The 17,240-nt window shown below is 53.8% G+C and overlaps 1 protein-coding gene across 1 annotated transcript in view; it reads right to left on the bottom strand.

The window, feature by feature from the left end:
* LOC128135765 (deleted in malignant brain tumors 1 protein-like) overlaps window positions 1–17,240 on the bottom strand; it is a 47,618-nt gene that overhangs the window by 11,627 nt on the left and 18,751 nt on the right. The window contains exons 15-27 of the mRNA XM_052774827.1: window positions 14,841–15,117; window positions 13,435–13,764; window positions 12,119–12,466; window positions 11,059–11,412; window positions 10,085–10,414; window positions 9,138–9,467; window positions 8,576–8,695; window positions 8,400–8,449; window positions 6,075–6,200; window positions 5,309–5,384; window positions 2,273–2,605; window positions 1,836–2,165; window positions 61–390 (exon numbers count right to left, since the gene is read on the bottom strand). Coding sequence (XP_052630787.1) covers window positions 61–390; window positions 1,836–2,165; window positions 2,273–2,605; window positions 5,309–5,384; window positions 6,075–6,200; window positions 8,400–8,449; window positions 8,576–8,695; window positions 9,138–9,467; window positions 10,085–10,414; window positions 11,059–11,412; window positions 12,119–12,466; window positions 13,435–13,764; window positions 14,841–15,117 — 3,334 coding nt within the window. The remainder of the gene's footprint in view (window positions 1–60; window positions 391–1,835; window positions 2,166–2,272; window positions 2,606–5,308; window positions 5,385–6,074; window positions 6,201–8,399; window positions 8,450–8,575; window positions 8,696–9,137; window positions 9,468–10,084; window positions 10,415–11,058; window positions 11,413–12,118; window positions 12,467–13,434; window positions 13,765–14,840; window positions 15,118–17,240) is intronic.

Here is a 17,240-nt window from a genome sequence, read left to right as displayed (position 1 = left end):
TTAAGGTGAGGGACCAAAGACCCACCACTTCTCGTGCCGTGTCGCTCCCGAGGGGGTTACCTGCGCACGCCACGCCAGCTGCTCTCCCATGGTGACAAGTGCCGTTGCTCCAGGGCTTCGCCTTGCACGCAGAGAGGGCGGTCTCTGTACCCATGCAGCTCACGCTGTCAGGCCACATTTGCCCGGGTCCTTGCCCAAAATGCGACCCGCCAGGTGCCAACAGCACTCTCCCACAGCCCAGCTGCCTGCACACCACTCGAGCTTCGGCCAGACCCCAGCCCTCGTCACACAGGGCTGCCCAGGTGCCGTCGTGAGTGATCTCCACCCTGCCTTCACAGCGCGTCGAACCGTTGGCCAGGCGGAGCTCAGTGGCCATGGACACCCCTGAAGCTGCCAACGACACGCAAGGGTAAATGCACCAGGAGAGTCACAGATGCTTCTGCTCCAGCCTGAGCATCCTCCGTGTGCGGTGAGCACCCAAACAGGAGACCAAGTGCCCAAAATGCTCAGCATCCCCTTAAAAGGGGCTTTATTGCAAAGACACTTATTGCAAAGTCACCTTATCATAGAATCATAGAGTGGTTTGGGTTGGAAGGGACCTTTCAAGGTCATCTAGTCCAACCCCCCTGCAGTGAGCAGGGACATCTTCAACAAGATCGGGTTGCTCAGAGCCCCATCCAACCTGGCCTGGAATGTTTCCAGGGATGGGGCATCTACCACCTCTCTGGGCAACCTGCTCCAGTGTTTCACCAACCTCATTGTAAAACATTTCTTCCTTCTATCTAATCTGAATCTACCCTATTTTGGTTTAAAACCATTACCCCTTGTCCTATCATTACAGACCCTACGAAAAAGTCTGTCCCCATCTTTCTTACAAGCCCCCTTGAAGTATTGAAAGGCCACAAGAAGGTCTCCCCGGAGCCTTCTCTTCTCCAGGCTGAACAACCCCAACGCTCTTAGCCTTTCCTCACAGGAGAGGTGTTCCAGCCCTCTGATAATTTTTGTGGCTCTCCTCTGGACCCGCTCCAACAGGTCCATGTCTTTCCTGTACTGAGGACCCCAGAGCTGGGTGCTGTACTCCAGGTGGGGTCTCACCAGAGTGTAGTAGAGGGGCAGAATCACCTTCCTTGACCTGCTGGCCATGCTTCTTTTGATGCAGCCCAGGACATGGTTGGCTTTCTGGTCTGCAAATGCACATTGCTGGCTCATGTCCAGCTTTTTATCCACCAGCACCCCCAAGTCCTTCTCTGCAGGGCTGCTCTCAATCCCTTCATCCCCCAGCCTGTACTGATACTGGGGGTTGCCCCAACCCAGGTGCAGGACCTTATAGCAAAGACACTTTATTGTGAAGTCACCTTATTGCAAAGGCACTTTCCTGCTCCCTGCTACACAGCCCAAATAAAAGAGCTGAGCTACACGTGCATCAAAAACTCCATCAAAAGCCCCGCATCATGGGTAATGGGCAAGACAGATTGGGTAGACGGGCAGGAACTGGGGAGGGTGAGTTACACCTGCAGAAAGCTTTGCATGGTACAGCCTACTTGCTCCCAAGCAAACCAGGCTTTGGGGTCGGTCTTTGGTAATTCATGCACGCGACTGCAAACGAACGGCCCTTTGCTGTTCCTGCAGCTTAGCACTGGATCCATGGTAGCAGGAGGCAGGCGAAGTCTTTGCAGGGTGACTTGCCCGCCTATGTGCTGCAGGTGCTCCCCAGAGCTGCAGAGGGCATGCCACAGGCGAGCACCCTTGCGGGGGGATGCAGGAGCCATCTAATGATCGCTTAGGAAACCCTAAAAGTCTGATATCGACCCCTTTTGCACCTCAAGGTGTGTCACCTGAACATATCACTCCAGCATCCTCCCCATGGAAGCAGTTGTTGTCTCCCCACGCATTGGCCCGGCAGTCAAAGAGGGTGTCCTCGGTGCCAGTGCAGTTCACCTCATCCAACCAGATGGGATCGTGGCCCCTCCCAAAGTGAGCCCCTCTGGTGGCCGACAGTGCTGTGCCACAGCCCAGCTGCCGGCAGACCACTGTCGCGTCCACCAGGTCCCAGCCGTCGTCACAGACTGTCCCCCACATGTGGTGGTGGAGCACCTCCACCCTCCCGGCGCAGCGGTTGGGGCCGTTGAGCAGCTGGAGGGTGCCCAGGGTGGTGATGCTGGATTCTGCGGGTATCCCAAGAGGGACAATCGGAGAACGGTTGTGCATCACCGCTGGTACAGCAGGAAGGGACGCAGGGGTGCACAGCCAGATGGCTGCTGTCCCGGGCTACCTGAGCACTCAACGCTGGCGTCCTCCAAGTGGTTACAGTTGTGTTCCCCCCATGGCTTGGCTTGGCATTCAGAGAGATTCCTTTCCTCCCCAGTGCAGTTGACCTCATCCAACCAGATCTGTCCTGTCCCTTCTCCGTACCGAGCTTCTGGTGCCACCGACAGCAATGTCCCGCAGCCCAACTGCTGGCACACGACTCGGCCCTCGGGGGAACCCCAGCCATCGTCGCACACTGTGCCCCACGTCCCGTTGTAGAGAACCTCCACCCGCCCGGCACAGCGGCCGGGGCCACCCACCAGGCGAAGGAACCCCCCTGGGCTCTCAGCGGCTGCGCCTGCAAAGCCGGGAGGGGAAAGAAGGAAGGTGAAATCCTGGGAGTGGATGGGGCTCGGCTGCTCACATGTTAGAGATGGGTCCTGTCCCCCAAAAAGGGTTTCAGAGGTTGTGTTGACCATCCCACACCTGCCCTGGGCATCTCAGATGGCCCTGGGCATCTGTAGTCAACGGAGCCCCATCTCTGCATCTAAACCCTGAATTTAACCATCTTACCCTCAGCGTGGATCCCACACCCCAGGAGCCCTTTTCTTGCTCATGTAACAGGCAGAAAAAAAAATATGGGAATATGGGTATTTCAGCTTATGTGTGTTTTTGTACAAGTGGTCAGCAGCAAAGATGTAGCTTCACCATCAAGAGTGGGTAATTCCTTGGGGTCCAGCTGCATGGCAAGCTTGTGGGGATGAGTGGAAAAGTGCTTGAGCTAAAGGTCTTGGCAATGTGCAAGACCCATGGTGTGAGATTGCCACTGGTCCCATAGGCATGCTTTTGCAAAAGCACTAACTGAAGGGAGCCGGTGCAGAAAGGAGCTGTAACTGGATGTTAGTCATGTGGAGAGCTCAACTGGGTCAGCAGAAAAAAAAGTTCAAGAGGGATACGATTGCGTTGTGTAAATAAGCTTTTTGACCATGGATAATGATTTCTGAAGTGCTCAGGCACTGATCTGCACCTGAGTCTGACCACCAGCAAGCGAGGGGCTAGACATAGCACTTGGGAAGTCACAAAAGCCAGAAAGAAGACAAAACAGGCTCAAAATCAAATCCCTGAGTCGTTCAAATATGAACAGCATCTGGGCAGCTGTGGCACGCTGCATGCAGGAGTGCCTAGCTCAGCTCTTTCATTCAGGCTGCATAACAGGGAGCAGGAAAGCGTCTTTGCAATAGAGCATCCTTGCAATAAAGCTTACTTGCAATAAAGCCCCTTTGCAAAGCCGCCCCTCAAAATTCACTTCTGCAAGGAGGCTGAACCACATGCATTGTGGGCACTCGGTCTCCAGTTTGCAAGCTCTCCTGTCCCCAGGCTAAGAGCAGAGTTCTGATGAAGGCTGGCTGTTCTGTTTCATCCTTTCCCTGTGCGCCTTTTGCTCTTCTTCCTTAATTTTACTAGGAGCAATGAGGCTACCTTGTGATAAGCAATAAATCAATCCTGCAGCTGAGACTTAGCAGAGCTGATGGATTTCTTGTCCACCCAAGCAGAGTCAATGCACATGCGACAGAGCAGTGCCTGCAAGAAACATGCCAAGTCCAAGCCCAGATGTTTCGAGCCAGCCAGCAGATACTGACTGTCAAAGAGGCAAATGCCATACTGAATATTCCAGGAGCAGGATTTAAAAAAAAAAGTGGGAAGATTGTACTGTTCCTCAGTAGGTCACCAAAGAAGGAGGAAACCCAAGCAAGTTAAAGCAAAATTTTAGTTCCAAGAGGTAGCGCTACAAACTGGCCTTAGCAACTAATCAGCATGGAAATTAAAATAAAATCTCTACCAGAAATATGCAGGGAAAGCATATTCCTAATTTTGCTCACTCCAAACCTGATCAGAAGATGTTTCTGCTTGTGCCCTTTGTAAATGTCAAGCAGCAGTAGGAAGGTTGCTAGAATCAAATAACCAGCTTCTGCTCTGAGGTGGGGCGGCTTGGGCAAAGCCCTGAGCCCTTTCTTAACCATTTCCAAAGCAACGCTGCCATTGAACCATCAGCGTGATATTGCTCTTGCAGCAGAGATCTTCCCCATCCTCGTTCTTGCCCCACCAATGTCAGAGCAAACCATGGCTGTGGATAAGGGACCTGTAGGGTCTGCAGCTTCCTTATGGCTCTGCCTGAGCACAAGGAGGGATGTGTCTCTTGCCAGCATCTTGCCTGTCTGCCCAAAAACCTATTCAGTTCCTTGTGCTGCACATCCACAAGCCACCCAGCCTTGTCCTGGCAATGTGGGTCTCTACTTGCTCACCTCTCCATCAACGGGGAGCCGCCTCTGTTAATGCACAGTGCTGTTGGGTTTGGCCAAGCCCCCTCAGTGCTGCAATACCATGAGTTTGCCATGTATGGTCCAGGGTAAGCCAAGATTAAAGCAGGGCAGGAGGCTGTGGCCAGCTGTGGGACAGTTTCAGGATCGGGCATGCTTCCCTCTGCTCTTGTAATGCTCACAAGCCTTTAATTATGGGGCATAAGCATGTGTGCAGAAATAGACCTGCAATGCATGGCTCTTGGAGTGCAGCAGAGATAGCTGAGCTCCTGACTTCACGTAAAAAAACTTTCACCCACCTCCAAAGCCATCACAAGCCATCACATCCCCCCCCCCCAAGAACCCCGCGTGAAACCCAGGACCCCCGGCCAGCCTTTGCTGTGCCCCATGAAGTGCTAGCTGAGCGGGCTGGAGGAGCCAACATGGCCAATAAACTCCTTGCAGTCAGCAGCAAAGGCGAACGCCACTCACCCCAAAGGAATGCCATCAGGACGAGGGTCCCCATGCTCTTGGCCCCACCACGGGTGGGTTGGTTTCTGCCCCCAGGGCGGCTGGACGAGGGATGGAGACTGCTCGACATCCTGAAGTTTGCAGCCTGGCCACGGGCTGGAGGTTGGCGTGGACTGTCCTTGAGGTGCCAGCTGAGCCCAGTGTCCCACTGGCCAACTGGGAGGGCAGACTAGGATTGCTGCAGCGAGCCCTCCTCTTCCTCTGCCGTGCTTCCCCCCTGGGAGTTTCACTACCTGTGAAGCTCTGCCAGGAGGTGACCTGCTGCCCCATGCAGCGGCCAGTCTTGTCATCGGCTTGCGAAATGGCGAGCTGTTCCAGGAAAACACGGAGCAAACAAAACCCTCTCGACACTCAGGCCTGTTTCGTATGTGCCAGCCCTTGCGGGCACCTCGACTGCCCTGACGTGTCCTGGTACTAGATACCTACTTTTGACAAGATAAATCAAGCCTTTAGGCACAGAACTAGGAAAATATAGCTACATTAGCTTCATTACAAAGTGTCTGATTCGGTTTTGGGGGGTGAGGAACCATCCACTGCAAGAAAACAGTTTACTAAAGGCTGGAAATGGCTTTATTGTGGAGGCTGGAGCCAGCGCCTGCGCTGTAGCTGTCTGCCATCAGGTAAGCCTGGACACTATCCGTGATGAGAAAGGGTCTCGCACCCACCTTGCGATGCTTTGAGTGGCTAGGTCGGATTTGGAAAATAAGGGGAACTGCCATTTTCTAATCCTACCGTGGCTGCACTTGCAAGACCCCAAGGGTCCCTTTTGGATTAGCAGTTTGCTTCCCGGTGGTTGTTATACAGATGATGCTCCAGGCATGTCCCTTGCGAATTGCCGCCTCAGGCATGTCCTGAGATGCTGAGAGGATGGAAGAGTTTCTTGTCCTCCCATCCCTTTGTGGTGGCACACTGAAGCTGTGCAAGGAAAGAGCCCAAAGCCAGAGCAGCGTGCCGCTGGAAAAAATGAGTTTTGCAAAAGGGTCATCAAATTAACATCACTGGTTGCTCCGAAGGGGAGAGTTCAGATGGAGGTGGGTGCTGTGCTGGTGGTGCATTGAAGATGGGGTTTGCATTGGGCAAGGATGTGACCCCTGCCAGAAACAGGGTGGATGGTTCTGCCCGTGTCTGTGCAAAAATAAGAAGCAAAACTGGAGCATGTAATGGGAAGAGGACAGCATGGCCAGGATGGTCTCAGGCTGAGTTTAACCTGTTCAGCCTGGCAAAACCTGAGATGAGTAGTAGAGTGGAGAGTAGATTGCTGCCTGTAGGAAGATCAAACAGGAGAAACCCAAACCCCAGAAGCATGCAGAGCTAGGGCTGAAGACCAAAAGGAAAAAAGAGGTATACTAAACAAAAGTAAAAGAATAAGCAGGTGAAAATTAGACTGGAAACAAGTCAAAACTCATCTCATAAAAAGTTGAGCAGTTGGGAAAGGTGACTGTACGCATTTGTACAGAGGCTCAGTGAGCCCAAGGACTTTGCTCCCCTTCTTTGCAAACAAACAGGCCAGCAGCAAAGAGATTCCCGACACTGACCAGCACGGAAATGCTGTGAACTGTCATAGCCTCATGTGGCTGACGCAGCTCTGGGCAAGGGTGTTTCTGCTGGGGCTGTTTTCAGAGTTTGGACAAACAGCCACCCTGGAAGTGAGTCATGGTCCTGTGTCTCTTCTTCTCCTTTTGAATTTGGGTGTTGTTGCCCCCCGGGAAGTCTGAAACCCCTTCTTGAGATGCTGCAGTCACTGCAGAGCATCTCTGCAGAGTAACCCCTGGCTCGAGCTGGGATCTAGGCAGGTGCTGGTCCTGCATGTTGGAGCCCTGAAGAGCATCAACTCATCCCAGCTTTATTACAAAGACCTTCTCCAAATGGTGCATATATTTTATTGCACAAAACTGGGTCCAAGCTCTTGTTTTCCCCTATTCTGAGGACACTGTCCAGAGCTAGAAGGAGCTCTGGGCTTTTGATGTAAACTTTGGGACAGGTAAGGCTGGAGGACCAAGTCTGCTGGGGCAGCCAGCAGGAAGATGAGAAGGCTTGGGTGCCAGCAGGAGGACAGAAAACCCTGAAGTCTGAGGAGTGATGGATGTTCATGGAGGATCAGATGACCTTGTGGCCACGCGGTGATAGGAGACACCCAGCCGGGGGGGGCTCTATGGCTGGGGCTTAGGGCAAGTAGCAAGACACAAACTGGTCAGAGCTGCAAGCCGCTGGCTGGGAGGGAAGGAGAGGTGGGAGGCTAGACCTGAAGGGCGTTGAAGTACACACTGTGACTCTTTCATTACATGTGTCTTCTCCCTGCTGCCTCTTGCACCAACTCTTCCCTTCCATGCCCTTGTGCAGAGTTCAGCTAGGCTTGCAAGGCAAACCTTCATCACAGCCTAGTCAAGCTTGTGGTCCCTTTGTTCCCTCCCCATGACACTGGGACATTTCTCTGACTATGGCCCCTCCTGGCTTCACCAATGTGGTGGATGGTTTGAGTTTAGACCTGACTCCATGGGTTGCTTCATTAGGAATGTGACCCTTCCTTGTTGGTGGCCAGGACAATATCTCACCCAACATTAGCAATCTTGAGTCTCCTGTATCTGACCTGATCATCTACAATCCCTCTATAGCCAAGGGGCCTGTTCTTCCACCTCGCCAACTCATTCCAAAGCCCTTAATTTGTATAATGCTGCATTCTTGTTCTTTTGGGTTTCAGAGTTTTTACTGGTATTCAAAAGTGAATTGAATAAATACAATGGTTGAGGCACTTCTTATCCCATTGTGGATGGGCTTTTAAGTGCAATCCTCATTTTGCAAAGGTGGTTCTGTACAGTGCAGGAGAGGCCCCTGCTTGCTTGCTCCTGGATCAGGAAGTAATCCTCACTTCCATGGGAGATTAGGGGAAAAGGTATGGTCCTGTTGGGAATGCGGTGGGGGTGATGGCACTGGGTGCCACTGCAGATGACTCTGCAGGAGGTTATAGGGATTATAGGGGCTATAGGGCTGGGAATAGGGATTATAGTGGTTATAGGGCTGGGAATAAGAGGAGTCTGTGCAGATGGGGTTAGAATGCTGGAGCCTACCCAGAGGACCAGATAGGGGTTATTCTGAGAAGACCTTGCTTGGAGACTGAGGGACTTCGTGGTGCTGCATGGATGAACTGGGACCCACAGAGGCTCAGTGCAGTGAGCTGGGGGCTATGGGGCACACAGGACAGGAGTCTCCACTCTGCCAGAGGGGATTCTCTCTGTTGACCATCACAGCAACTGCTCTGCTCTCCTGGCTCCACAGAACGGGGTCTTGTGGGGTCCTGAGGGACCCTAGCCTTCAACAAGCCTAAGCCTCGGATGACATCCCGGTGTCCTCTGTCTTCTTTATAAGAGGTGGTTTGGCTGCAAAATGAAGGAGCAGGGTGATGCATGGAGGGTACATTCCCCAGCCCCAGGTTGGCGTGCATCCACACCAGCCAGGAGTGCAGCCAGCTCCACATACACCATGTGCTGCAGTCCCGCTCTTACCTGGGGAGCGTCCAGCCCATCTTCCATACCTCGTCCACAGGTACAGGACCAACAGGGTCCCGCAGAGCATTGCCCCCATGCTCAGGAGGCCTGCCAGCACCGAGCAGGACTGTATGATATCTGCAGGAAGAGTGAAGCTCAGAGGGGGTTGGTTGGATGGCCTGACCCTCTCACCCTTCCCTTCTGCTGCATGTTTCTGGGGACTTGCAGTCACTGCCCTTCTGGGTGCTGGGGCTGACCCTCATCAGCAGGAGTGACAGCTTACCCTCTGCTTCAGGAGGGTGAGTGCACCCTCACTGGGCTAATGCAAACAGAGTCTGTCCACCAGGGTTGCTATGATCTCCATGCCCACTGAGATGCCTTCACCCAGTTGGTCCCACTCCACTGCCTTCAGGTGCCTCTACCCTGCCTACCTAATGTCTCCCGGCAAAAAGGTTTATGGCAATGCTCCTGCCTGCCAGGCTGAGACTGGGATGGAGATAGGAGCCTCTACCCCACCATGTGTCTGCACTGGGTTGGCCCTGATGCAGACAAAGTGGGTGATGGGGGTTTCAGCACTCACCTTTCTGCTCTGTACACACCACAGTGGCTGCCGAGCCCTGCTTGCACGGCCCCAGACCCATCTCTCTCTGCTGGCACTCCAGGAGCAGTGACTCAGTCCCCCGGCAGCTCAGCCCCTCCAGCAAGGCATGGCCATCCCCCTGGCTTTGCTGGGCTCCGACGGGCGCCGACAGGGCTGGCCCGCAGCCCATCTGCCTGCAGACCACCCCGGCTTCCAGCAGGCTCCAGCCAGTGCTGCACACCCCATGCCAGGTAGCTTCATAGAGCACTTCCACCCGTCCCGCGCAGGGACCAGGACCATCTTTCACCCGCACCTGCAAGGGGTTTGTGCCTGCAAGGAAGAGCACAAGGGGTAAGGTCGCCCCTCTGACTCCCTATGGCGATGAGACCTTCTGATTTGCTCCCGGGCATTTTTTTCCTGTGCCCTGCTGAAGGCAAGCTGCCAGCACCTGCGACTAGCTATGAGGCATGGATTGCCTTACTCCATCGCCTTGTACGAGATGCCTTAATAAGCAACGTCACTGCAGGGCTGGTATCTGTGAGGTGGGGCTCATGGGAGACCCACACCCACCTCCCCAGTGGCACTGGACTTCTGTGTCTAGGAAAGGTGCGCCTGGATTATTTTTTTTTTTTTAAGTAAGGCTCTGCCCATCCCAGGATGCTGTCATTGATGAGCTAGAGGGACATAGTCTAGGTTAAATCAATATGAGTTTGGTGCACAACTCCTGTCTAAGGCAGGGTGGCATTTTTTTGCTCAACTCCAGGCCAAGTGGCTGGGTGAAAGCTGACTTTTGCTCTGATGCTGGGGATGGGGAATAGTGAAAAGACAACAGAGAGCTTGGCGCAGCCCTGGAGTAGAACAGCAGCTCAAGCACCCATCAAGCCCCACCTTGGGTGGACACCAACCATCCTGGCTCACCCGTCCCGGTCCCTGCAGGCTGGTGTTACCTGAGCACACCACACCAGCATCCTCGCTGTGGGCGCAGTTGTGCTCTCCCCAGTTGTTCAGCTCACACTCAGTGAGCGTAGACTCGGTCCCAGTGCAGTGAACGTTATCTAGCCAGATGGGATCTGACCCTGGCCCAAAATGAGCCGAGCCCGGTGCTGACAGCACCATCCCGCAGCCCAGCTGCCTGCACACGACGGCGGCGTCTTGGAGGTCCCAGGTATCGTCGCACACAGTCCCCCACTTCTGGTTGTGAAAGACCTCGACTCTCCCCAGGCAGCTGTTCGAGCCGTTCACCAGCCGCAGCGGGCGCTGCTCCGAAGTGTCCGTGTCTGTGAAGGGAGCAAGGGGCATGTTCATGCCTGACCATCATCCACGGCTCCAGCTGGGCTTTTGCAACATGCTAAGCTGCAGGAAAATCAGAGCATCCTTCCGCGTGTGCAGCCTCCGGCTGCCTGGGAAAGGTGCTACAGCAACAGGGCTGGCTTGGGATTTGCTTCTCATTGGGGTGAATAAGGAGGAGTCACAGCTCCAGAGCTTGGGGCTTGGAGTCTGACAAAGGGTTCTGGGGTCAATAGTGACTATGGGAGGGTCCTGGGGTCAACAATGACTATGGGGGGTTCCTGGGGTCAACAATGACTATGGGGGGTTCCTGGGGTCAGTAGTGAGTATGGGAGGTGGTAGGAGGCATTGCCCAATGGATTTGTGCAGCTAGAGCTATTGGAAAGGGGAGAAGTAGGAGAAGGGTTTGCTCTTCCTAGACAAAATCATCCTAATAGCATGCTGAGATCTCACAGCCTGCACTGACACAGGGAAGAGCATCACCCACTGTGGCATTCATACCCTTCTCTCAATTTAATTTTATTTTTTTAAATGAGGGTGGAGTAAAGGCATCTATCCCTGGCTACCTGGGATGTGATTGAGCTGATCTTGTACCCCAACCTGCACAGTACTTATCCCAACCAATGTGGATCACCTGAGCACACCACGCCAGCATCTTTCTGGTGGTCACAGCTGTTGGAGCCCCATGGCCTGGTCTGACATTCAGAGAGGGCAGCTTCTCTCCCCGTGCAATTCACGTTATCCAGCCAGATGCGGCCAGACCCTTGCCCGAAGTGAGCCGAGCCCGGGGCTGAAGTGGCCGTCCCGCAGCCCAGCTGCCGGCAGACCACCACCGCCTCGGCCATGCTCCAGCTGTTGTCGCACACCGTCCCCCATTGATGGTTGTGGAGCACCTCCACGCGTCCTGCACAGCGGTTGGGGCCGTTCTCCAGGCGCAGATGAGCTGGTGTGCTGGTGGCTGTGGCTGTGGCCGTATCTGTGCCTGTGCCTGTGCCATGAGACACAACAGGACCGTCAGACCAGGTCTCCCCCAAGGTGCTTCTTCTTGCCACCATGGGGGAAGTTCCCATGTCCACAAAGAACGGCTGAGGAATATCTAAAGTTTGGGGCTAAACATCTCAGGTGCGGGCAAAACCAGCCGTGCAACCTCAGAGCCTGTGCACATTCAACATAAGCACAAGCAAACCATAAACGGCTGCAATCCTTTTTTTTAGTCCTCCCTGGTGGCTGTCCGTGAACCCTTCACATGGCCGCAGCAGCCCACCGAAGGGAGAGACTTTCTGCGGACCCCCATTGCCACTGCCCCTTCTTCAAAAAGACTTCAGACCCCCCCCCCCTCATCTTTGCACAGCCTGTGGGCTACTGGTCCCCATAGTGTGGTGGGTTGGGACCTTGCTAGGAGCATCTATCACCCAGCTCAGTGCTTCCCCTCTCTCCTTGGTGCCCATGCAAGCACACTTTTTGTGTGCTGCCCAAAGGGCATCATTCCCTTCCTATTATACCTGCTGCTCCTTACTTTCATGGACCTGTGTGCTAACGAGTGCCAGCATGACGTGTTGTCGGAGATGGGACAAGGTCACCCACCCAGGTGTCTGCTGCCCAGCCCTTGGCTGCAGCTGTGAAACTGGTATGAATCCCTGGAGCAGAGCATCCTCCGCTGAACTTCTCCTCCTGGTCTACAAGCATGATGTTACCTGTGCATACGACGCTGGCATCTTCTGTATGGTCACAGTTGTTGGCACCCCAAGGACTGGCCAGGCATTCGGACAGGGCAGCTTCGGTCCCTCTGCACTGAACGTTGTCCAGCCAAATGTGGCCCGAGCCCTGGCCAAAGTGAGCTGTGCCGTAGGCTGAGACCGCCATCCCGCAGCCCAGCTGCCGGCACACCACTCTGGCATTGGGAAAGCTCCAGTCGTCATCACACACGGTTCCCCACTGGTTGTCATGCATCACCTCTACTCTCCCAGAGCAGCGGTTCGGGCCGTTTACCAGGCGGAGCTCTGTAGGACCAATGTGGACGGACCTAGGGTAGCTGGATGAGTCTGCGAAGGGCACAAGAGTTGCACCATGAAAACCCCCTTGCCCCTCATTTCTGGAGGACCATTCTGCACTCCACTACGGTTGCTGACTGCACCCAGCGGTTACCAAAGTGCAGCCACCTTGGGACTGGGACAGGGGTGATGCCACATGGTCCCAGCAACCCGTGGTCTTTCCAGCTGTGGCTGGAGATCCTGAGGATGGGTGGGACAGGAGAAGGCAGAAAGCTTTTTTTCCTGGTGTTCACGGGGCACCACGTCCTCTTTGCAGGAGGAGGTGACAACCGAGAGGGCTCAGCACACCCATGTGCCGACATCTGTTGGGACAATTCTGGCACCAGTGGCTCCAGCACCTACCAATTGCCATGAGCGCCTGCACCTCAATCAGCCACCAAAGCTCCAAGCTTTTGGAGCTCCAAGCTTTTGGAGCCTCGCAGTTTGTGGTCATAAAAGAGTGTTCTTTAGGTGATTGCAGCTTGCCAGAGGCAAGGGCGTGGAAACCATCCTGTCTCTCCTGTTGGTGACAGGGAGGAGGAATGTGGGAGTCTCCTCCCGGCCGTTTTCTCCCCTGCCTAAGGCTGCGTCTCACAGTGTCTGCCTGCAAAACACAATGGGTGTCTAGCCCTCCCGGTGCTCCCAAAACATGCAGCCAAAGCAAGTCGTGTGGGGGTCCTGCTCACCACGGAGGTGCGTGATGTGCAAGGGGTCCCTACGCATCTCCCAGAGGTGATTCAGCATCTCAAGAAGGTGGAGTTAGCACAGATAACGTTTCCAAGCCTGATTCCTAAATTGTTCCCTAGCCTGCAGTCCCTTGTATGGGACAAACCACAAAACCATCCCTTGCTGGGGCCATGGGTGCTCTGTGCCGCAGGGAGCTTTTGGAAAACTGGGGGGCAACACTCCTTGCGAGGGAATTGCTTTGCAGACCACATTTTATCATGTCCCCCTGCACCATAATTTCCATGGGGCATTACCTGAGCACACCACGCCAGCATCTTCGCCGTGGTGGCAGTTGTTCTTTCCCCAGCCCTTCGTCCTGCAGTAAGACAGGGCGACCTCCGTCCCCGTGCAATTCACATCATCCAGCCAGATGCGACCGGACCCTGCCCTGAAATGCCCGGCCCTGGAGGCTGACAGCACCATGCCGCAGCCCAGCTGCCGGCACACCACACCAGCATCCTTCAGGTCCCAGTGGTCATCGCACACCGTTCCCCACTGGTTCTCATAGAAGACCTCGACCCTGCCGGCACAGCGGTGCGGGCCATCTGACAGGCGGAGGGGAGCCCGCTGGGAAGCAACCAGGTCTGCAAGAGGGATACAGAGAGGGTCTGCTGCGGAAGAGCAGCGCTGGGAAAGGCTGTGTTGCTTGCACGAGCTTGACAGAGCCTCTGCAAATGGCTGCAGCTTATGTGAACCACGGATGTGATTCTCCTTTGGCTCAAAGACAAACCTAACAACCCAAGTCCAGGAGAGAAAAATGCTCTGCAAACCCCCTTTTTGAAAGACAATTATCTTTAAAGGGGCTTAAGATACTTTTTTGCTTAGTATTCCCGATCAATGAAAAGGAAAACACTGCCAGCTCGACTGAAAACTCCAGGAAACTCTATGTAGGGAGTAGCTGCCAGGCATCTGATGGAAAGGGGGGACTGTCTGTGTGCAACCTGGTGCTTTAATTAGCAATTTGCATGAAGTGATAGGGAGCCTGCGCAGCAAATGAGCCCATGGCCCCTAGTCAAGTGGAGCTCTGTCTTAGAGGAGGGCATTGCACCAGCTGAAACTACAGCAAGGAAGGAAAATATGAGGTGTTTAATGGCTGAGGCACTAAGCACTGGAGGGGCTGAGCTGTGGTGGGATGCCCAGGTTGGGGTTTGGGTAGAGGCTGTAGCATCCCCTGGAGAAGGGGATGCAAAATGAGGCAGGCAGAGGCAGAAAAAAATAAGAAAGGCACCTTGGCATCCCACTTGCAGCACAATTGGTCCCCTCCTGGAAAGCCTTCATGTCTGTAGGGCACAGAGCAGAATAAATGCTCCTGTTTGCACTGGGGGGAGGAGGACTTTGTGCCCTTTGTAAACAAACCGGCCGGCCCTGAAGATGTGGCCAACACAAATAAGCAATTTCTGGTTTTGACTGTCACCGATTGGTAAGGCTCCAAGCATTTCCCAACTGCTCTGTGCAAGGGCAGCAGCGCAGAGGCCAGGATAATTACGTGGCTAACGAGGTCTCCTTCCCCATCCGCTGCTTTCTCTTCCTTTTTAAAGGCTGATGAGTCAAAGGAAGATTTGCCCCATCCATCTGCAAGCCCAGTCCCCCCCATTCCTGCAGATCACGGACCCCCCTCTTTCTCCTAGGATGCTCCTTTCCCCGTGCAAGAGCCACTCACCACAGAGGCACACCAGGTAGATGAGGAGCCCTGCTGTGGCGAAGCCAGCCCAGTTGCTGTGCAGGGACAGGAGGCAACGTCCCGAAAACCCCATGCCCATCACATACGCCTTAGGACAGGTGACCGTCCCAGTACGAGCTGCAAGCCGAGCTGGGTGCCGTGGGTGGTGAGAGCAGGCTTGTTCCCTCCTCTGCAGCAATGTGCCTGGTGTTTGCCCGGCACTCATCCCTCCTCCTGCACTGACCCCTCCTCCCTGCTGTCTCCGGGATTTTGCCCTCTGGTTTTAAGTGATTTAAGTGGTCCCCCCCCCAGCACCCAAGCCATGTCTGCTAGGAGGCTACCCCCATTCCCAGCTGCGTCTGCCCCATTTCATCCCCACCTCCCCGGTCCCCAGCCAGCTCCAGGCTGCAGATCCAGCAGAAGGAGGGTTTGCATCCTCAGGAAAAGCTGAGTCTTATCTTGCAAGTATCCAAAGGTGAACCCCTGCTATAGAGAGATATCCCCAGGGTGCTTGCAGAGGGCAAGAAGCCTCCTTTCCCCTCCCGAAATAAAGAGTTTCGAGGGGCTGTGTACGTTGACTAGTATGCTCTGGCTGGAGCCTGTCCCAAAGTCTCATCGCTGAAGTCGTCGCGTGTATAAAATGCGCAGTCTGTATTCTGGGAGTATCACATAATATAAAGAGTAAGGGGATGGTGGTCCAGAAACCGTGCTGTAGCTGCTGACATTAAGCTGCACACATGCTCAGGTTTCGGGCACCCCCCTTTGTGTTGACTCTCATCCTTAGTTTAAGAGAATTCATGGAATATAGACTGATCTCTGAGGTGGGCAATGGTTTACCACAAACCCCCAGGTTTGTGCTAAACATCCCCATGCTTGTACTATAATTTGGGTTTTCAGTGAATGGTCTTGTTACCTGCAAGCAGCGGGATGGGCTGTGATGGCACAGGTGGGATGACCTGTGGGTTTTTGCATCCCAAGGCTGGGGTTGGAGGCATGGCTATGGGGCAAGGAGCCTGCCCAGTCAGCATTGCTATCCCAGCAGCTGCATTTTGAAATGTAACCCTCACTGCATTTGTGTGCAAGTGAAAAGGGAGGGTTTGTGTGTTCATGCTCTCAGTGGTGGGAGGGTGCAAGAGCTTTGCAGGCATCACTGCTTGGACAGTCTTGGACTGCAAGCCCTGCTGACATCTCCCACAGACCCATATTTAAGGGTTCTGTGAAGCAGAGACACAGAAGGAAGTCTGGGGTTGGGAGATACCCATCTTGACCAGGTATTTGACCAAGAGATCACTGTATAACTTACCTTTAACTCTTACTTTAACTCCAAAGTAAGAGCTAAAGATAAGTTATACAATATTTCCCACTGGATCTGAGAAGTGTTCAATCCAATCCATACCATAAGTGGCACAGGAGACAGGGTCAACTTGCAAACCAGGCCACTTCTGATGGCCTCCAACCTACCAGCATCTAGACTTCTTGTGTTAAGGATGCTCCCTTTAGCATCTACTTTCAGATGCATAATTCATGCTTTTGCTTAATTTCTCTTTGAACTAGGTGACAGCATCAGCCTCCGCAACCCTCCCTGGGGCAGCAGCTTCCAGAAGCTCCCAGCCCTTTGTGCACTCTCTGGACCTGCTCTATGTGCAGTACACCCTTCCTGAGATGTGGTGACCAGCACTACAGACACTGCAAAAGGTGTGGAAGAATGAGGATTGTATATCGCAGCAAAATTATACCCCCCTATCTTGTTCTCAGTGCTCTTCTTAGGATATGCAACGTTTTGTTGGAGTTTTTTTGGCTGCTGCAGCACACGGAGATGATGATTTCAGAGTACTCGTTTGCAGCTGCCTACTGGAAAACGAAAACAGTCAAAGCCGGACATGGTGCACCATGAATTTCCTTGCATTGCATTGCATGGATGTGTAGCTAGATGGCAGAAAATCGCCTTATTATTCGAGGGCAAGCAGTTGGAAACACTATCCGGTGACTGCCTTGCAGTCTTCAAACTTGCTTGCACCTTCCAGGGAGAGCAAAGAGATCACGTATGTGCCAAGAACTGAGTGTTGCGAACTGTTCTCTGCAAGGTGGCGATGAAAGATGAGAGAAGCCATCGGGATCTTCTAGTGCGGCTCGTTTTAATCTGCTGACTGCTCCCAATGACTGTAATGGCAGCCCAGCACAGATATCTGCGCTTCAGCACTCTGGGTCTTTGCAAATGACTGAGGTCTGCACATGCCAGCATCTCCATGGTTCAGCCCACCATGGCCGATGCAATGCAGACTCATCTTGTGCTACCCCTCGGCCTTCACATGTCAGCATCTTCCGCTGATCTGAAGCATCCAAAATCTCTCATCCTCCCCTTCAACGATAAATTAATTTGTTGCAAACTCTGTCTAGATA

This window comes from Harpia harpyja, chromosome 24 (assembly GCF_026419915.1).
Source record: "Harpia harpyja isolate bHarHar1 chromosome 24, bHarHar1 primary haplotype, whole genome shotgun sequence".
NCBI lineage: Eukaryota > Metazoa > Chordata > Aves > Accipitriformes > Accipitridae > Harpia > Harpia harpyja.
This window is presented reverse-complemented; position numbering and strand designations above follow the sequence as displayed.